The following is a 21877-nucleotide window of genomic DNA, read 5'->3' as shown; positions in this document are numbered from 1 at the left end:
TTCAAACAAAAACGGGTTCTTACTTCATCAATATACTCAGTGGTCCTTGCAAGCAGCATTAGAGTCAATGATTACTCCATTAAAAGCACAACAGTTCAAAACAGTAATACAGAGTAATGCAGAGGTGTGGGTATATTGTGGATTTTACAACGGCTTTGAACGCGGGTCAGCCAATCAGATTTTAGGACCGGAACTATTGGTCTTATAAATACATTTATACAACAGTTAGTTCTGGCCATGCAAGCTGATTGGTTGAGAAGCGTCGTAACCATGCCGTTATTTCACCATAACATCACGTTTTTTTTCACAAACACTGTATCACTTTGCTGAGACTTTGAGCTCAAGCCATTTGAGCATTTTCACTTCTTGTTTTGCGCACAAACAGAAAATTGATACTTTAAGATTACATTTGCCCTACAGCTGATTTGGTCATTAGCCTGGAATTAGCCAGAAATGAATACCATTCGCCAAACAAAATGGGCTGTAAGATGCTTTACAGACTGGCTGGAACAAAACAACATTAATATTGATCTAGCAAAAAATGACAACACTGAGCTAAACTTGATATTGCGGCAGTTTTATGGTTCAGTCCGATTTGGTCAGACTCTGAAGACGAGGCTACGTGTTTGCCAAATGGTATTGGGTTCATTTCTGGCTGATTCCAGGTTGTTTAGGTGTTCTTCTGTCACAGCTGCCGACTGAAAAGCTGCTCAGTGGTGATGACAGTTTAGGAATTTAGTGTAAGGAGCTGGAAAAGACTGCTGGCTGTGCAGCAAGTGAGCGGATTTCGTTACTCTGACGTAGCAACAAGCTGCTTGTTAAGGAACTATAATTTGGCAAAAGGAATTGCTAACATTAAAACATAGTTTATTAATTTCTTACTTTGATTATTCAACTGTTGTAAAAAAGCAATAGAACACTCCAGGTTGTGTGTTATCACAGATAACATCACGGCTGTGATTTGGTCGCAGGCACAAGCTGAAGGCAAGTTTTCACTCCAAACAAGCTGGAGTACACCTGACTCCACTTTAATCAGTTGGTCTTAGTCTTCAGACATTTAATCAGGTGACCTCCTGCTTTGTTACAGACAGCAGGCATTATGGTTGAATAATTGTGGTCTGGTGAGGCTTCCTCCCAACACAATTGTTTGTGTTCCACTAACACACAGCTGGAAGATGAGGATGGAAGAGATGGGATCATATCTGATCCAGTGTACCTTTGCAAGAGGTGGGAGGTCTTGGGCTTAGTCACCTTAATGACATGTGAAAACAGGTCCCAAATTACCCAGCAAAACTATGAAAAAAGTATGTCCTTTACATTAAATCTCATTCACATTTACTATGTTAACCTTCACAACCTCCAACAAAATACTCCTTTGAATTGGTCTCGTTCCAAGGAGAGAGCCAGAGAGGGGTGGAGCCTGCGTGCATTTACCGGCAGCCTGCTTCGCTTTCTTTCATTCAGATAAGAGATTCCTTAACAGCATCAGGGCTGTGTTCACAGCAGGAATTCTCCTGCACTGGTGGACCTTCCTTAAGGTTTTGCTGATAGGAGATGTTTTCCGTTGCTCCACTGAAAATCAAGCAACACGTGAAGAGAAGGGTAGCTTGAAGAGTGAGTTTCGTATATTATATATGCCCTAAGAAAAGTGATGCACTCAAATCACATAACTGAAATGTGCAGAAAGAAGAAAAATATATTACATCAAATCTATGGTTATAAGTAAAGTGAATCGTGTATATGCAATATATTTTAAACACCTGGTAATTATGTGCTTTTTACATGTTTTTATGCACAGAGAGTCAGTGCTACTGAAGGTCAGTGTGCAGTGCAGACAGTCCAGGGAGATTCCTGAAGCAGACACAGAGACCAGTCAGAGACCACCAGGCCTCAGCATCTTTTCCTCTTCTGAAACACACAATGATGTAGTGTCAATAGAGCATGTGTGTCAGAGTATGTAGTACACCACACTGACAGGAATACATCAATATTTGCCTAATTCTTCCACCCTTAAGTGTCAGAAGGTTAAAACTTTCCGTGGCAGCAGATGAAGCAAATCTTCCCATATATGGAGTGAGAGAGAGCTGGAGTGCTGCTCTGTTAGGATGAAAGCTTCTTCACTGTTTGTTTCCATTTCCCTGTACAATAAAACTCTCCGGTATGTGCTCCTCCTCATTACTGCCCTGTGTAAGTCATGATCAGCTCATCCAGACAGGGCTAAAATATTAGGGCTAAATGAGGAGAAGTGAGCCGGTAAGAGTGGGAAAGTAAGGAGAGATACCACTGATTTCCTTATACTGGTTTCTTAGCACCAGAGGTAAAAGTAGTGATCTTCTTGTACATATAAAAAGGGGACTATCTGCGCTTTCTACTGTTAAATAATCTGTGATCTGGAAATCACTAAATTACTTTTAGTACTATAACTATTATTTATACAGTCCTGAATGAACTTACAATATACATAACAATATATCATCTCTGTCCAAAGAAAAACAAGTATCTCTAAAATGGTACTTTACAGGAGAGAGCAAAACCTTCTTTACTTTTAATGTAACTTAATGCAACGTGATTTCATACTAAGCATGTTTGATGCATTTCTGATTGTCCAATTATCATACATTTTGTGCACAGCGTAAAGGGCAGTTGCTGTGTTTGAATTATGTAGAAAAATAAAAGTTGCAAAAAAAGTGAAGATACAGCGATGATATATGACAAAGTACAGTACTGTGCAAAAGTCAGAGACTTTATTTATTTAATACACAGTTGGAATGAACATCAAGTTCAAGTTATTCAAATATATATTTAGCAGAAAATTACACAGAAGCCTTGATAACTAATATCAGATTTTCTGTTCTTTTTAGGACACTTGCTTTCAGTTTTCCAAAAACACCTGCAAGAATATTTATAATAATGAGGAAGCACGTCCACAGTTGAGCTGTAGAAGTTGGTTGGATGTTCTATAAATGAAGGGTGGTCTCTGACTAAGTTATGTGAATAATAATAATAATAATAATAATAATTCACATTTCAGTGTCAAATAAACACTCAATTTTAATTACTGCTAAATGAAAATGTTTTAATGTTGAATCTCAGGACTGATGTATTGATAGCCATCCCTAATGCTGATCTCAGAGCAATACAGCTAAAGATGATGATGCCAAATAATGTCTTTCTAAGCTTCCTGACGGGACATGCAGTACATTCATGTGTATTCACAGACTGGTGTTTACATACTGCTGCCATCCAAAGGGGGAAGTGTGCTTGACACACACAGAGTGTGTGAGTGACAGGAGAACATTCACAGCATCTGAACAAATACAGCACAGGGCAGTGGGTGGAGCTGCAGAGAGTGGACAGGTTTCTTTTGGCATTCCTCACTTATAGCTAACTGTTGTTCTCAGGCTGAAGCAGAGACGGCGCAGGGTGTGTGTATGTGTGCGCTCCTCATGCCACTCACTCAAAACCACACTGGAATGCACTGGGACCTGGAATTCCCAAAGCACCAGAGTCGTTCCTGATCTTCTCTATTTAGACTTCAAGCCATTGAATAGGCTTAATACCCTGTTATTTACCTTTTGACTTATTATTCAGTAACTATTATAAATATATATTTGTTCTGCACATTTAAGCACTGTAATAAATTCTCTTTTTAACACAGGAATTGCTCACCTCAAAATTTTATGTTAGCTAAGTCACCAAGGACTGTTTAGCATTAAGCAGATACATCCATTCAGATTCCTCTAACTTTCATTCACTTATTATTAGCTATATTTTTTTTAGTAAAGTATGTCTTTAATACTGGCCCAGGCAGACACACCGCAAGACAAAAACATTGAGCTCTGAGCGAGTCATATCACTCCTTACAGCTGTGGAGAGAAACCTCACATTGTGACTAAGGCCCATCTAATAGAGAGTGATGAAAGACACCATCTGATGAAAGTCTGGGATCTGAACCAGTCATCTTGCCTTAATCACCCCAGTCTGCAGGTCAACAGGAGTAAACAGTGGAGGGTGAAAATGGTGGCTGTGGAACACAGAACCAGTACAGTGCAACTAGACATATTCTGGAATGGTTATTTAATCCCTGAAAGTGTGGGTTTGCCATGCTTCTGTTAATCCTAACATTAAGAAGGATTATTCAGTAACCACTATGGAACTAATATGATGAAATGACACATGCTTCACTGAACTGATGTTTCACACTAAATGGATAGCTATACATGTTTTTCTCTACCTAGCTAGCAAACTAGCTATCATGCTTGTAATGGCTTCCACTAGTAAAGCACTAGCTTGCCAGTTCTGCTTCGCTCATAGCAGTTATAAAATAAAGACCGCATTTTTATAGTGGCAATGGTAGAGATCACATATAAGTACAGATGAAGGGGCAAATGATCATGACACATGTAGTTGGCAACCTAATGGCTAGCTAGTTAGCAAATTAAGTTTGTCAGCTAAAGTTAAAGGATAGGCCTCAAAATCATGTTTTGTGCTGGTTATTTTACATAGCGTAGGGCATCACAACATGGCTGTGCAGCCCTCATAGCACACTAAATGTACTCTTGGGACAATTTTGCCTTGAAATGAATGCTTGCCAACTCTGGTAAATTGTTCTGGGTCTGTTTGACTCCCCTCAAAAATGTGGGCCAGTTGTCTAAATGAGAATGACCCATTTCCTTAGCACATTTCCAGAGTCTGGGCAAAGCCCTTGTTCGCTTATGTTTATTCAGCTTTAATAGAGTTTGGGTGGGGAAAGCCACAGCTCTAGTCGAAAAGTAAAAAAAAAGCTTACTGCAGAGCTTTCTCAGAGTGAAAAATGTGGCCTCTTTTCTTGGTGAAAACCTCCAAGATGAAGAGGTTTCCTTTTAAGCTGGAAGGAATGAGATGGAGAAGCATTTTGCTTTGAATCCCATAGGGCTTGGTGGTCATGTTCCAGACAGAAGCACATGATGAAAGAGTGCTCTCCCACTTTCTACCACCCAGAATCTCAAAAATGTGTCTCTTCTCAGATGAGAGAGCACTGATCTCAGAGCTAACTCATTGTGAATTACTTAGTGATTAGGTGCTACAAAGCCTGACTGATTGAAGCTCAGCACTCATGCTGCCTCATTAACCTTGCTAGACAGTACAGAAAGGAGGGGGTGGAGTTGTTGGGTGTGTCAGAGACCACTCTTCAGCCTGGGACCAGCTGTGCTGTGGTATTGGCTGTTACCTCCTCAGGTTTTTAAGAGGTGTCCAAAATTAGCGCTGGGCTTTGAGCTGCCTGATTTAATTCTAGCCTCAGTGCTGACTCAGAAATACTGTCTCCTTCTTCAAGTCGCCCAGTAAAACAGCTGCCCAAGAACCAGCACCATCACTGTTACAGAGAAAACTGAAGACTCTCATGGGGTGGCCCAGAAACTGTGCAGCACAGGCGTTACGTAACATATTAATAATAGGCGCAGGGAAATTTGGGGCATCATCTTGATGTGATACAAGTCACACGTGTGATTTTCATTTACTGGATTAGCTTTAAAGGGTCCATGTTTTGAGAAACCAAATTGTGATGTGACAAACACATTTACATATGACCATCCATTCATCTTATAGCAGTTTAGCCTGTTTATGCCCGAAATGATAAAGAGTGTTGCTACTGCAGATGGTTGAGCAGAGTCTAACAGTAAATTCTTATGAAGTGTGCTGCTAAGTTTACTGAGTGGGTTGGGGGTGGGGTGGGGTGGGGTGGGGTGGCAATGGTTGTGCTGTTTCTGTCTGTTGGGAAACAAATGCATTATTTCTGCAGTATTCTAACATATCCACACATCCAAAATGAGCAGCTGAATTTAGCTGTCTCTTCAGTCTGTCCTTCTGGTGGAATTTCACAGACTCTTCTAAATTTCTCCATAATTAAACTATTAAGCGAACAGTCATTCAGAGTGGTTTGATGTGAAATGCTTAGTTCCCAGAAACATAATGAGTCAGAATTGTTCACAGTAGTATTGATAGGAACCAGACGTCCAAAGTCTTTAATGCCTCTATACGCTACACTCTTAATTATTGCCAGCACTTTACAATATTTACCACTTTTTCCCAGTAAAATACTATATCCATCAATTTTTGTAAAGTCAGCTCAGCTTATGGAATATGATAGTTAAAAAGACAAACATTTAAATAAAAACATGTCCAGTTAAACTGTCTGTAAAATATTTTCATTTAAAATGCATACTTGAGATATTCTTTCCATAAACAGTACAAAACATTATTAAATATGTCCATAGATGTGTCCATGTCTTTTTGTATTTTAGTATATCTTGTATCTTTTATTTAATTAAAAAAGTACGTTTATACATCTAGGGAAATGAAAGATCAATTTGTTCATATGAAAGTTTACAATAAATTACTGTCTACAAAGTTGGATTACCTTTACAGCTGTTATGTAAAAATACAGGGGAGTATTTTATTTAAATTTTATTTATTACTCTAAGTGTACAGAATAATATAGATACATCACAGTAATCTCGTGGTCTAAGAAACTGTGGAGTCATTGTATACGTTATTTTATTGTTATTTACTGTTAATATGGTACAGCAATCTGCTGTGAAAGTCATGCAGCTAGCAGCCAGTAATTGATGTGTATGCTCACTGGTCATTTTGGTTAGTAAATAAGAAGACTATACTTACATTGTAAACATTGCAGGCTTTGGTTTCTATCACCACCACTGTAAAGAAATTCAGCAAGCTTCTCTATAATTAATAATTTCACATCAAAGTACTCCAGATGACTTTGTTCATATCTCGGTTATACAGAAATTGTGAAACAATGTTGGAATTCCCCTTTAACAGCTCAAACTGCTGTTTTAAAGGAGGCCCAATATAGGCCAGCCAATCAGAACAGAAGTCATTTGCATATATGAGTCTTAAATGCACAGTAAAGGAAACAGCACGTTCAATTCTAAGGCATGAATAATGAATAATGTACATTTTTGGTACATAAAGCTACACAACCATTACAAGTGGACTTATGATAAATGTAGAATAACTCTAACTAATCGAAGCTCCTTACTACCTCCATACTGATCCTACACTGTCAGAAAAAAAGTTTCTGTTCATCATGTTACAAACAGTGTAAAAGTTCCCTCAAAGATACAACAATGGTTTTAATGTCCAATTGTGTACCTTAAAAACGTTTTTCCCTTAGGAAAAGATATATATTGTTACCTTTTCATAACCTAATGTTTTAAAACAGAACAATAATATAAAAGGCCTGGAGACGAGACGGGGTGTGTAGAGTCTATACAATTTAAAGGAATATGGTACAATTATGATTCCTAACTAAAGGTAATGAACACATACTGTTGATGGTCCACTCCAGTGACAAGAGAGGCACTACCCAAGTGACAGGTTAGCCCTTTTTTTCAGAGAGTGTATGGGCTCCTCTGAAATAATAAGCCACGCATCATTTGTTTTTGCAGCTTGGTGACTGACTCTGTAGGGGGAGATTACAGAAGCATGACTACAGCGATGACCTCTGGTCTTTACGTCAGCTAAATCAGCGGTCAAGCCTTCAAGTGGCCTGGCCAGCAGGCTGGGGATCTGTGTTGGTGAAAAGGTATTACTCATCAAACACTGGTTTTCTTTTAGCAGACAGACATTAACAGCATAGTCCTGCCTGATCTGTGAATATGGATAACAGTGAGGAGAAACAGAGTGACAGAGGAAGTGAAGAGAAAAGAACATGAAAGTGTGCGTGTAGTGAGTGGAACATCAACTGATGTGTGATGCACTGAATTGACTTGATTCAAATGTAAATTTCACATGAATAAAATATATTAAGAGTTATTGCAGACAATAAGAACCCAAAGTACAAAACTGTGTTGATATATTTTCTTTATGTGGAAATAATGTACACCTTTAATTCAATGCATTATATTAAGTGTATGAGAGATTCAGTAGGAAAGAGTGAGCAGTACTGAAGGAGACAGAGAAGGAGCACAAGGACAGATGATGATGGATGAGTGAGGATTCCAGCCTGCAGCCTGTATTTGGAAATGCTGGACACTTGAAGAAGAACAAAGACAGTAAGCAGCCAGCCAGGTTAGGAAAGCGTGGCCGGTCGCTGTGCATGTGCGATGCTCTACTCATGAGCGCATGTTTAGGTAGATGATGCTCAGATCCAACACGCTGGGCAACCCCTCAGAGACCAGGCCTAAAATAGTCATGTGCTCTGCACCACTCGCCCATCTATTGCTCTCTCTGTCCTTTCAGTTTACTCTTCAGGCTAGGCCCACTCACAGCAGAGTCCACTTTAGAAGACAGAGTGTGTTTAAAAGCCATCCGTCTTTAGCATCCATCTTCTAAATGACCTCATTCATGCCTCTGTCTAAGGTATGGTCATTTTGTAGCCAGACTGGAGAGCTTTAGTGGTTGGCATGAAGCTGGAAATCCACTAATGTCAGTGATAATGACCCAGAAGTTCGTTAAGCATGGGAATGCGCGCCATGAAGTAAGCAAACTCGGGCTGTTTTTATTCAGGTCAAGAGCATTGGTTACTACTGGCCAAACAGCTGTGACAACAAACCAGCAGTTCAGCTATTTTTTCCCAAAGATATGAGTAACATTTCAAGTCTGACATGATGCTGGAATTACAATGAAAATAAACGAGGGTAATGGAAGCATAGTATGCCTCTACGCTTGGAAATTAGATTGTCCTGAAGATGGAAAATCAAAACCATGGTGGTACATGGCCTTTTTTTACTATCCATGCATTTTATTCATGAGTTTATCAAATGAAATACAATCTAGACTGACTTATAAATGAGTGTAATCTAATTTGATTTAAGAAAAAATTAGAAACCACTGGCAAAAATTCCTCTCCTGACACATGCAAAGACGTTTCTCCCTCTCCGAACTCTTTTCTTTCCTTTCTCAAGTTTCTGTGGGAGAAGCAGAAGCGGGTCCAGTTGGCTCTCTGCAGCGGTAGGAGACTAGAATGGATTTAGATGAGAAAAAAGCATGATGCTCTCTGAATTACTTCCAATTCTAGCCTTTACTTATCTTGGATCGGCTTCCATAAGAGCAGAGCAGACAGAACCGATTTTCACTCTAGAGCTCTAACTCATGCACTCATGCAATTCTATATACTCAACGTTTTTATGAACTTTTTCCTCATCTACAGTCGGCTTTCCAAGCCATTTTTAAGCAAAAGTAAACACAATGGCAATAGAAAATATTATAAACACCTTTCACAGAACCCACATACCGTAAAAGAATTTAATCTGCTGTTGAGGAAATAGGCACATACTTTTCTCCCATACTCAGAATCTATCCTAGCTGACATATTGCGCCACGTTTTTCACAGCTTAGCTGATTTTCTGTCTCTCTCATCTACAGCTATAGATCATTGAAGGGTATGTGGGAGAAACGCTGTGTTATTAGACCACTCCATTTCTCCTCAGTACCAGCTTCATTCCTGTGGTATAAGACTAGCACAAGCTAAACAAAGTGCCCAATCTAGCCTCTCATTTCACAAAAATGTACCAGATTCCTGCAGGAAACAGGAGATGGATCATCAGCGATTGGAAAGAGTGGGATAAGAAAGACCACAGGGACTGCACTGGGCTCAACTGATTATATAACAGTCCTTATAGTACTGCATGATTTAGAAGATGTAAAAATTGTTTAGGCTCAACTTGATATATAGCAACTACTTGTAAATATACATGAAACAGTCTATTTTATGCACTTTGCAAACTCACACTCTAAGCCCTTTAACTTGGTGTGTCTACTACTTTGACTCATTTTATAAAAACACTTTTGAATCAAAATTTGTGTGATACATTTAAAGGGAGTAGCGCTGTCGCCTCACAGCAGGAAGGGCCTGGGTTCGATTCCCTGGCTGGGTGACCAGGGTCCTGCGTGGGGTTTCCTCCCACAGTCCAAAGAGATGCAGTCAGGCCAATTGCTAAATTGCCCCTAGGTGTGAGTGTGTGTGTGAATGTATATGTGTGTCTGTCTGTCTGCCCTGTGATGGACAAGTGACCTATCCAGGGTGCTTCCTGCCTTCAGCCCAACTAATGCCGGGATAAGCTCCGCAACCCAGAAGGATGAGTGGCTTAGAAGAGGGATGGATGGACATATAAAGGGAGGAATCCTATATTTTTCTTGCATTTTATTTGTTTCCCGCTGAATTTATGTTCATTTGGTTTTATGTACCAAAAGCAGCTCTAAATAATTTTTACATGACAATTTGCAACCTCTCTTTAACACTTAGAAATTAAACAAGCTCCTTTTTGTTAGTGTGTCTTCAAGACTGATATATATGTAAATTAACACTGTTCTGATTGACAGCCCAATGTTGTGCTTTATTCAGAAAGAAGTCTAAAGGCTGAAAGTTTGGAAAATTTCCTGTGCACATATATTAATTGTTGTGAACCACAACAATTGTCTCAACCACAATGAATTCAAAACGGGATGTTTTTGCAGCTTAATTGGCATATATGGAACGGTGAGTGAACAGTACATTTTAAAACTTTAACAATGTTTTTAAGTCATACTAAGACACTGTTCATTAATGACACATTTAGTAAAAACACTAATGAAAAGGATGCTTAGTCATGGCTTGTCCTGATGTCTTTCATGTAAAAGGAAAAAAGTGTTTTTTTCAGAAGAAGAGAGGACTTTTGAAACAATCACTACAAAAACACTTTTGAAACAGAAGTTGTAAACATTTCATTCAAAGGGCCCACATCCTTTTATTTTGTTCCATCTGAAATACACTTATTATTGTTTTGTGGTTTTATGTATCAAAACCAGTTATACTTCACTTGACCACACAGGCTGTTTTGTCACTGTGCCTTTAAAAAGCTGAAATGTTCAGAACAAAGTGTATCTACATATGGAAATGCATTAATGGTTGTGACATCATAAACATGACTAATTCAAAAAGGGACACTTTTTGCAGCTTAATTTCCATATATGGAGTAAATACTACATTTTGAAACATTAGCAATGTTTGCTTAATACTTTGAACTCTTTTAACAAAAAGCAAGGAAAATCTGGTTTTCCATGATATGAGCTCTTTAAGTCAGTAAGATCGAATTCATCACATTAACTTGCTGTTCTAATAAAATATGCAAAACATTAATGCACAGGATGCTCAGTCATTGTACGCTCAAACACACCACAGAGCACTGAGCCAATGACTGTCATTCACACACACACATGGAACAAAGTTGAAGTAAGAGGTTACTGGCAGATTACAGTGACTCCCCTGGGCCCCTCAGTGGGGGCCACTCCAGGGTCTCTGTCATTAACCACATATCGCACTGAAGATCACACTTCAAACAGGCCTACAGTCCTGCTGCAGCTCAGCACTCTGCATGACTGTTTTACAGTGTAGGACAGAGCTGAATCAGCTCCCACTTAGCCACAACACGCACCCTGCATGAATTTAACTTGGCAAAGATTTCAACAGTTTATCCAGGTTTCTTCACCACTCACTGAACTGCAGTGAAGGAACCAGCTCAAAATTAGCAACTAAAGAAATAAACTCCCTTATAGACATACGGACTGCCATGGAAGCAGTGACCTTTTGCTGTTTCCTAACATTAAGAAACAATGAACAGTGAAGTAAGAAACAGACTGAACTTACATGTCATTTATGCATTTGTAGTGTGTCACATAAAATCAGAAACTCATAAAGATGTTTTAAATTTCTCCAGAGAGCTTCCTCCCTCTCTCTGGTGTGTGTAATTTGGGTGTGGAGGAATGGCACACATTGCTCTAGAGACCTAATATGGAGCTCATTAGACAGCCTTTACTCTTCAGTAGTAATGGGCTGGACATCTGCAATGCTCAGACATTTATTACAAATATGATGCAGTATGATACAGAAGGTAGCTGATATATTTATTTGGCTTTTTGTAAAATATATAAACAGTTTTCACAGTATATTCAGTGCTTTATGAATGTTAAGGGCCTCTTTTTGGCTGTACAGAGACAAAGCCACTGTACTCTTACAGTTCAAAGTCTTGTCTGTGGACTAGCACAAAACTACCATATGTCCTTATTTGGACACAGACAGAAATTTGGCTCACTGCTAGTTCTCAAACCACACAAAGACTCTGACCGCAGCTGAGAGGTGTAACAGCGACACCTACAGGAGAGAATTTGTCACAGGGTATGTTGAGCAAACAATCAAAAATCTACAGGGTCGTATATAGCCATATCTGTGAGGTTATACAAATATTATTCTAGCTTAAAATTGAACCTAAGCGAGGCCCCAGAGAGTCTGCGAGTGCATTCTTTGGTGTCAGTGTTTATGTCAGTATCAATCTGGAATGGTTTGATTTACTGTGCTTGGACATTCTTACCCCTGCCCACTTAGACAAGTCAGTAGAGGAAGTGGGCTAAACAGCAAATGTCATTCTGTTCTGGAGGAAAACAAGGCAGACGTGCTAAACAAGCTTCAAGGAAATCAGCGTACACGAACAAAAGGCAGAACACAAACAACTGTACAACTCCATGTTTGCTGAAACTCTTTATTTTCAGGGAATACAAAAAATATCTTCGTGACCAGATAAATATTTTACATACAGCATCATTGTCATTATTTCATTATTGTGACTATTTCAGTCAGTTAAAGAAAGCCCTAAACTCTAGTTCAAATGAAGGCGCTAGTTCTTTTTTTTATTTTTTCTTCTGCTCCACTGAAAGACACCACATATTTAACCACATATTGCAATATCTTCATTACATTTATTACTTAATACAAAAACTTCATGTATGTAGTGGTTTATTGAAGAGAAATTTGGGAAAGTACTCTTTGATTTCAAGTGTAACTGTAATGTAATTTCCTTTAAAGCCTCACTCAGGATTCGCTGCGACCAGCAGGCAGGTTTTTGGTACGACTACAAGAAGTCCTCCAACAATAAAACCATAACAAGACCACATCAAGTAAACCACAGCGATATGTATGGGCACCATAGGCTTTCTGTTAGTAAACTAGAAGTCAATTCTGGGGCGGCTGTGTTTTCTTTTAGCAGATTCTGATCAGGGCTTTATGTGTGATGAAAAGAATAGATACATGCGTATGAAATACAGTATTTTTGTTAATACTTTACTGTAGGGTGGTGTTAATAAGGTTACACAACACCTACATAAGCCCTTCATGACAACTGACATAGAAATACATAAACTTTTATATACACTTACGTGCATCATTTGTCAGAAAAGTTGCATTTGCCAACTTTGATGTCAAGCTGACAACATCTATGTCAGGTTTTCTGGCATAGATAACATGACAGACTCTGCAGCTCAGAGTATGTCACAGTGACCTTACACTGATAATGACATGCCATGTCAGGCTGGTTGAACAAAAGTGAGCATTTTCTGTGCTCTTTAAGTAAAGCAGGTTTTATAAGCTTGTCATCACAACTGACACAACCCTACATAAATATTTATAAATGCTTATTCCTATAGGCACCATCTGCCATAAAGGCTACTTTAGCTAGCTTTGATCAAAACTGTCAAATGTAACCTTCATTGCAAATGACACCTATTGGAATAAGCATTTCTAAACGTTTATGTAGGTCTATGTCAGTTGTCATGACAAGTTTATGTAGGTGTCATGTAGCCTTATGAACCATACCCTACAGTAAAGTGTTACCAAAACCGCCTTTAAGACAGATGACACCTATATAAATGTTTATGTAAGTTTATCAGTTGTCATGACAAGCTTACGTCTGCGTCATATAGCCTTATGAACGCTGCCCTACAGTAAAGTATTACCAATTTTTTTTACTCTTCCTATTCACCATTATAGTATGTGTGACTGGTGATGCTGTTACACACCATCACTTCCTAGAGATAATTATGGCTGGCAGTTGAGCAGTCTACCAAGGCAAGAGCTTCAGGCCACATTAGGTAGAACAATACGGCAGAGCAGACTCAGACGACTGTCATGGCCCTGGAGTTTAAACCCGACACCAGGCTCAGACCTGACACAACACTGCCGACATCCAAAAGGCCCAGACTATTATAAGGTACACCATTTTCCTTCCCAGAAAGACATAAAACTGTACTTATCAGTTACTGGTAGAAGTTGCCCCCTTCCACTGATCTAAGACCAGCTTTGTGGTTTTTCTTATAGCAGTTGAGGTTAAGGTTTGGTTCCTTGATCAGTGTAAAAGGGCAACTTGTATCAGCAGTCACTTTAAATCAGACAGTATAAGGCACTAATATACAATGCAGTCCAAATTTGGAGCGTGGGGTATTGCAGTTTGACACAAGAAAACCTTAGCACAATATACGTACTGCTGAAGTGCCACATTGTGTAATTCTTAATATGCAAACAACAAACAAACAAGGGAATAGCTATATATCCATCTCAAAGGAAACCACAATTTTCTCACTAATGTCTACCAAGTTCACAAGAAGCATATGTACTTGTGTTATTTGCAGAGAAGAGTACACTGAAATACAGACAATGTCAGTGCATCCTACAAAGCTAGAAGTGCTGTGTTGTCTCTTGTATTTGTATTTGTAATTCCAATGAGCCATGCACGTACACCCTCAAATCTTCTTTTAACACACATGATATTTGTGTTTTCGTGCATTTTAGAGTAACTGATTGACAAATTGACCGAAGCAGAGATTAAGGACTTGTCTCAGTACACTTGACTGCATGTTAGAGACAGGTCGAGAATATGGCTGTAAATATGCCATTGAAATGTGTTAACAACGTCTGAGGTATACCTGAAGAGTGCTTCATCACTTCAAACTTCATGATGGAATGGTATCTATCTTAGTCTTGCCTGCTTTGTTTCACCACTAATTCACAACAGATCATACATAACTGTAGTGCTGTTGGTGAGGAGCTTCTGTGACTCGGCTACAATTCTCTTATCAATAAATAATACAACAATGCACAGGCATACAGCTTCTACGCAGTCTTATAATTCCTCAGCTATGTCTAGCTGAATACAACACAATCCTACAATAGTTTTTAGCCTTCGTGATATGTTTATGTTGAGTGCTTTAGCAAAGGCATCAGATGATTATTATTTTTGATGCAGAACATCACTCAAGAACGGTATTCCTATATAAGTTACGAAAGCTTATGAATGGGCATTATATTGTACGTTACAAGCTCATAAGATTTTAATCTGAGCTTTCAGATCTCCATAGACATCAAGCATAATAGAGATAGTATCTTTGCGTACTTAAACAAAAATATGTATGATTTACTCACAGGTACGACTGTTAAGTTAAGAGTACTATGATTATTATTATCATTAGGAGTCCTGGAGTCTTATTTCCAAAGGCCGGCATACAGCTATCACACACGTTCACACCCAAATATATGCATCTGCGCTCATACCTCCACACCCACACAGACAAAAACTGCCAGTGCTTCTCACAATAAGCCAGAAGTTCAAACTTCATCAGTAAATGACAGAGAAGAGAAAAACAAAGAACAATAGCCCTATGTGAAAAGAGCAACCAGCCACAAATAAAAACTCCATGCTCTTGTGAGGAGAACAGCCAATCATAGGATCCCACCTGTCTGTGAGTGAAAAGCCAATCACATACCAGCCACATCACATAATGTCTGTCTCCACCTATGAGAAGAGTAGTCAATCAGAGATAACAATTCTGCTCCAAAACTAATGGCAGACACTGGCAGGTAAGAAGCCAACTTCACTGGTAATATCACAGTCCATCAGTCTTGTATTTTTGTCAGCGCTCAGCTGTGATCTTCCCGCAGCTCGCTGGGCAGAAATTTATACTGCTGCTGTCTGATGTGCGCCAGCTTTTTCCGTGCCTCCTCCAGCTCTCGCTCCTTCCTCAGCATCTCCTCCTGCGCTGCAATGATCTGCAAAGATGAAACAAAGATTCAGGCTTGTCACTTGTCTGGAAGAAGTGAATTAAAGAGGCAGTCCATCGATTTTTAAAAAAAGTACTGCATAATTCAATCGTTAGGATGTAAACAAAGTCATTCAGAGTTGTTTGAGGTGAACTGCTCCGTTCTAATGCTTGCCAAGTCAGAATTATTCACAGTGGTGGTGACAGGAAGCAGACGCCTCGAGAGTTTATCTAAAAGTTACCTCACAGAAAGTTGTTATATGTAATGATTACAAATATGCTACCTGATGTCTGAGACATTGTGTTACAAAGATTTTGAACTAAAATGCATTTTTAAAGTCCATTCACGGTGGAAAAGTACATGCAGGGTGTTGAAAGGCCAAACAGTCCCCAAAGAAAACATATTTTTCAGTTTAACCACCATTTTACCAACATTACATATAAAAACTCAGAAGACAACTGATGTTCACTGGTCATTTTGGACAGTGAATAAAAAAGTTACATTTGCGCTGTAGACACTGCAATCCCTCGTTCCTATTACCACCACGTGGAGAAATTAGTTAACAAGTTTCCTTACAATGTACCATTTTGCATCAAAACACTCTGAGTGACTTTGTTTACTCTGAAATCTACTGAATTATACACAAATTTCTAAATTATCAGTGAAATTCTCCTTTAACTGAATTAATTAACTTAGTCACAAGCTAATCTCGGATAAGTATTCTAAGTCTTCCTAGCCCTTCTGAATGTAAGAAGAAGGCTGAAGAGTCATACATGGCATTGCAGTATCCACTTTCATAATATTCTATCTGTAGGCCATAACACTTCATCTTGGGCACTGTCTTGAGTTCCAGTGGGTTAGCAAAATGCTTTCAGTGCGTTTTATTCCAGTCGAGCCTGTAATTAACATGACTTCAGAGTCATAAAAAACATCAGTGAATCTTCTATGCATCTATTTTCTGAAGAGAGGACCTTTTTTTTAATTTAAGGAAATTTCCATGCAAGAATAACTCTAGAATTACTCAACTTTGCATGTTTTCTCCCTTTCTCTTTTATACATGCTCTTTTTGGTTAACTCTCTGTTAAATGCCATTGTGCATTTGGCTTGTTTACTTTTGTAAATAGCTTTCATTGTGTGGTGCGTGACATCTGACACTCATTCTCTCCTATTTTAGCAGTCTGTTTCCTCTTCAAGCCCACCACTGCCTGAGGCAGACCCTAGTTTTAAAACACGCTTTATGAGCTGTGCAGCCATTAAAAATGCAACCTGTAATGCATGTACTGTATACAGATAAGCACAGCTTTATGTTGCATTAAATTGCTACCTTTGTTCTCCCTGTTTTGTATGTGTACAGGCAGAAACAGGGGAGTTAGCTTTGCTGGGTTTTCTCACTTGTGGATCTGAGAGATTTGGGAATGGGTGCGGATTAAGGCTTGGAACACGTTAAAGAGACCAACACTGTAAGAGACGCTTCCCTTCAAAGGAGGAGCTGGCTGCAAATATTGCATGCATGCATGCATACATACACAAACACACGCATGGCCTAGTTTCTCACAGCCCTTTTCTTAGACGACTACAATGTTTGGATGCCCTCTTTAGATGAAGACAAAGCATTGCTGAGGAACAAAAAGAGGGGCCAGGGCTTTGAACAGACACACATCCACTCCTCAGTGACTCAGCTGCTCCTGGATGAAAAGGGAGTGCATAGGCTCTTAAGTGAGGCTCAGGAATGTGAGTGCTTCTCAAGACAAGCATGAGAGGCAGCTGAGGATGCCTGGTAAACCACCACCTCTTTGAAATACAGCACATTTCCAATGCGGTGTGCATTCAAAGCAGCTACAATCCCTCAGAACATCACCAGTTCAAGAAGTAAAAGAAGGAGAAAAAGACAAAGATCAAACCATAGAGGACTACACAGAACAGACGGATGAAGTATTGCTGTAGCAAATAAAAAAGTGGTGCTAAAACCTAAAAATATGTAGTACAGCCATAAATATATAGATTTCTAACCGTGTGTTTGCTTGAATGTACGGCTCTAGAAAAACAAGTTCAATTACTAAAATGATTCTTTAAAGAACTCCGCATTAAAAGGTTCTTTAAGGGAGTGGTTCTCAAACTGGGGTCATAACTGGGGGCTGCAGGGGGGTGCTAAGAGAGGGCCATCGAAACATTTCAGAAGCTGTATCTCTACTTAGCTGTTGGCCAGATCTACAAATGTGGTACTTGTTTAAAATGGCAGATGTTATGAAATGTTCTGAAAAATAAAATACGTTTCACACACACACACACACGCACACATTTTCTAAGCCGCTTATTCTTCTGGGTCACGGGGGAGCTGGAGCCTATCCCAGTGGTCAATGGACAGGTCGCCAGTCCATCGCAGTGCAAAATATGTTTCAATCAATTACAATTCATGTCCATACATTGGCCACTAAACGAGGCAAAGGGGGAAACACTGGCACCTACTATCTACAAAGTGGGCCTTAGATTGCTTTACGAAACCAAAAGGTTCTGCTAAGACACTGCTCCTAAGAACATTTTTTGGCACCTTCATTTTATGAGCGTATATACAGAAAAAACTCACCTGGGCGATTCCACCCACAAACTTTGTCTTGACCACCACGCTGTCGTCCTCTGCTTTGTCAAATGCTGCTTTTTGAGCTGCCTTCACAAGGTTATCTGATGCCCTCTTCACTGCATTGCCAGCAGACTGCGGACATAACATTAACATAGCCTTTTTACTGACGTCTTAGAAAAGGATAAAGCTTTTACAGCATGCAGCTTGAAAGTGTCACATTGTGCTGTCACTTTTTTCACTGAACAAAGACATTGATTTTCACTTCCTAGCACAGTTCTTCATTAAAAGGCACTCATCAGTCTTAAGGCTAATCGGACCTGTAGTCTCCGCATGGCCTCGGAGTCTTGGTCAGCTTTCACCTTGCAGGCCACCAGCAGTTGTGCGGTGGAAGCAGCTACCTGCTTGGCAGATGAAATGAGTTTCTCCTCACTGGCGTGACCCTGCACAGAGGCATTGGCTGCCTCACACAGGTTACTAGTGGCAGCTGCTACCATGCGGGCCTGCGTGGCAGAGAAAGACATTGAAAATGAATTGAATCACATTTAATCACACTGCTATAGGAACTTTCTTTTGACTGGCCTTGGTCCCTCATTGCACTTTGAAATGCCTCTTATTTTGTTCTCATCCCATCTAAACTTCTATATGTATAAAATGTAAGTCAATGGAACCAAACGTTTGTCTGAGTAATTTTGGGTTGTTTTTTGGTTCATTCATCATGAACGTCACCCATAATGTAAAGGACAACAGGCATTTTCAAGTTATGCCAAAAACTGAAAAAAACAACAGAAATGGGGATACAAGGTTTTGTTCCGACAACAGCGATATATATACAAATATGTGTAGATTAAAGAAGGTATTTTATTATTTGAAAACCTCAAATGTCAAATGTCAAATTAAGAAAAGAAGAAAAGGAGGTACAGACAATTTAAAAAAGTACATGCAATTATTAGATAACTTTGTAATTATATTTTACCGAACTACATACATGTAAATAATTTTGCAGTGCAAACTTAATATATAGCAAAACAAAAACAAAAAACTCCTAAACTTCTAGGAAAATTTCTTCTGCGCTGGCAAAGTAAAGATAATGGATAAATGAATGAATGAATGAATGTGCCTGTCTACTCACCGCTGATATGAGACCCTGGGACCACTGGCCATCATCAACTGCATTGGCTGGGATAGAACCCACCTAGAGAAACAAACTTGGTCAGAGAATGGTAATGACATATACTTCTCACCACCCAGACATCGTCTACCTGTAGTTCTCATACCTTCCCCTGGGCCACCAGCTCTCTTTGTGCAGCTGATGCAGACTTCACAAGAGCACTGGTTGCAGCTGCAATGGACTTGGCTGCTTCCAAAATCTGCTCCTCAAAGTCCAATGATTCATCTGCTTGCTGCAAGCAAAATGATGCAGTGATTACAACAGCTCGTCAGAGATAAAACTGGACATACAATATACTGTTGAAGTTTGGAATCACTTCTCAAAAGTTTAGAATCAACAAAACCATCTGAGTACAGGTAAATGTATAAAATCATTCTAATATGCCAGGCCTGTGCAACTTTACAGGTTTTAGATCATTAGAATCCAGCTGTAACAAAGCTGTAACAAAAAAAAGTACTTTTGGAGTCCAGAATGATGAACAGCTATGGAAGATAAAATGACTAGGAGAACTGTAGAACAACAAGAACAAATGTTTTAATAAAATGAATACCGAGATTACTTGGTTTTTCAAAAGTGGCAATAAAACCTTCTGGTAGATTTTGACAAAAAAATACTGTGAGTGGATAATTACAGTATATTACTGTTCATCACTGGATAAATTCTTTTATTCTTAAATTACTTCAATTATTAAATAATAAAAGAAATAGCTTTTGTCCTTTCACTCTTGCGCTAATAATAATAATGTGCTAAAGGGGGTTCTTTGCACAATGCCATAGAACAGGGGCATCCAATCTTATCTGCAGAGGGCCGGTATGGCTGCAGATTTTCACTCCAACAAAGCAGGAGGTCACCTGATGAAATGAAGACTAAGACCAACTAATTATACAAGCAGAATCAGGTGTGCTTCAGTATGTTTGGAGTGCAGCCACATCAGCCCTTTGCAGATAAGATCGGACACCCTTGCCATAAAAGAATAGTTTTAGTTCCTTAAAGAACCTTTCAATAGATGGTTCTTTAGAGAAGTAATTTTGTAAATGAGATGTGTGAGTATGAAGAACATTCTTTAAGTTTAAAAAATCTTTACATAATGTAAAGATTCTAGGAAGAACCTGTAAATTGGTACAGAACCTTTGATATTATGTGAAGGATCTTTCTTCACATTCTCAAATCTCTTTTTCAAACAGTGGTATCACTAATGACATCACTCAAAAGAACCCTTTGTGGCACCTTTTCTAAGAGTTATTAGTGTAAGTTATTCTTATATATGAAATAACAAGAATTACGACAATGATTCCAAACTTATTTTCAATCCCTAAACAGAGCGGGGACGTTGAGTCGGCTGGTTGAAGGATGCATATGCAGTCTATGCATACAACTGAAGGCAGAAAGTGATGAGAAACTTCAACATAATGGTATCTGAACAACGCCTTTGTGGAAGCATTGGTTCTAGGATGAACGTGACTATTTATCTGTCCAGCATCTCTTAAAGGGTGACACCTTGTGGCACTGAGGAACAATTACACACTGATTCAGTTTAGCATTGCTCCATGCAGTACCACCCAGCCACAATGGTTCTCCAGAACTCGAGCCAAACCCTTGCATACCACCTTTGCAAACGGATTTGTACTGAACACACTGTACACAAACACACACACGCACGCACATCTGGAACCAGTGAACATGCCGCACCGCTGGCTGCACACACTCCTACTCACTCGCACCACACAGAGCACACGAGTCTGGAGACAGGGCGGGACACTGTAGGAATATGTTTGATATATAGTTGGACTGAATAACAACCTAATATATCAAACATATCAGACAGAGCCCTGCAGCAAAGGCTTCAGGTCTAGCTGACCTCTAGAGCATGGAGGAGAAGAGAGGAGGACGGAAGAAAAGGGAGGGGGCAGGGACAGGAGAGTAGAGGAGAGGAGGAGAGGAGAGGACACAAGAGTGCAAGAGGCAATAAGAGATGAAAGGTGAAGAGAGGGGTGAGGGATGGGAAATGAAAAGAGGGTAGGAGAGCAAAGAACAGGAGAAGAGTACAGTGAAACATGCTGATGGTAATGAAGAAAATATGGAGATGGAAGTGAACAAATACAGAGGAGCATGGAGGCAGGAACGCAGTAGTGAAAGTGTTAGCTATGTCTTCTCCCACAGCTTCTTAGTCTAGAAGCTGCCCCTCGCCTCACCTAGTACCAAACATGACAAACATTTCATTGATAGGAGTGATAAGATAAGAAACATGCATGATGCCACACGATGGACATGCCTACATGCCTATACGACC

At 39.4% G+C, this 21877-nt stretch overlaps 1 protein-coding gene across 1 annotated transcript in view; it reads right to left on the bottom strand.

The window, feature by feature from the left end:
* Window positions 1-13621: 13621 nt before the first annotated feature.
* tln2b (talin 2b) overlaps window positions 13622-21877 on the bottom strand; it is a 148631-nt gene continuing 140375 nt past the window's right edge. Inside the window, 5 exon segments of the mRNA XM_036576080.1 lie at window positions 13622-15850; window positions 18426-18551; window positions 18737-18919; window positions 19549-19611; window positions 19694-19819. Of these exon segments, the coding sequence (XP_036431973.1) occupies window positions 15722-15850; window positions 18426-18551; window positions 18737-18919; window positions 19549-19611; window positions 19694-19819 (627 nt within the window). The 3' untranslated portion in view covers window positions 13622-15721.

Source organism: Colossoma macropomum, unplaced genomic scaffold (genome assembly GCF_904425465.1).
Source record: "Colossoma macropomum unplaced genomic scaffold, Colossoma_macropomum, whole genome shotgun sequence".
NCBI classification, from domain to species: domain Eukaryota; kingdom Metazoa; phylum Chordata; class Actinopteri; order Characiformes; family Serrasalmidae; genus Colossoma; species Colossoma macropomum.
The sequence above is the reverse complement of the archived record's forward strand: the minus strand, read 5'-3'. Positions and strand labels throughout refer to the sequence as shown.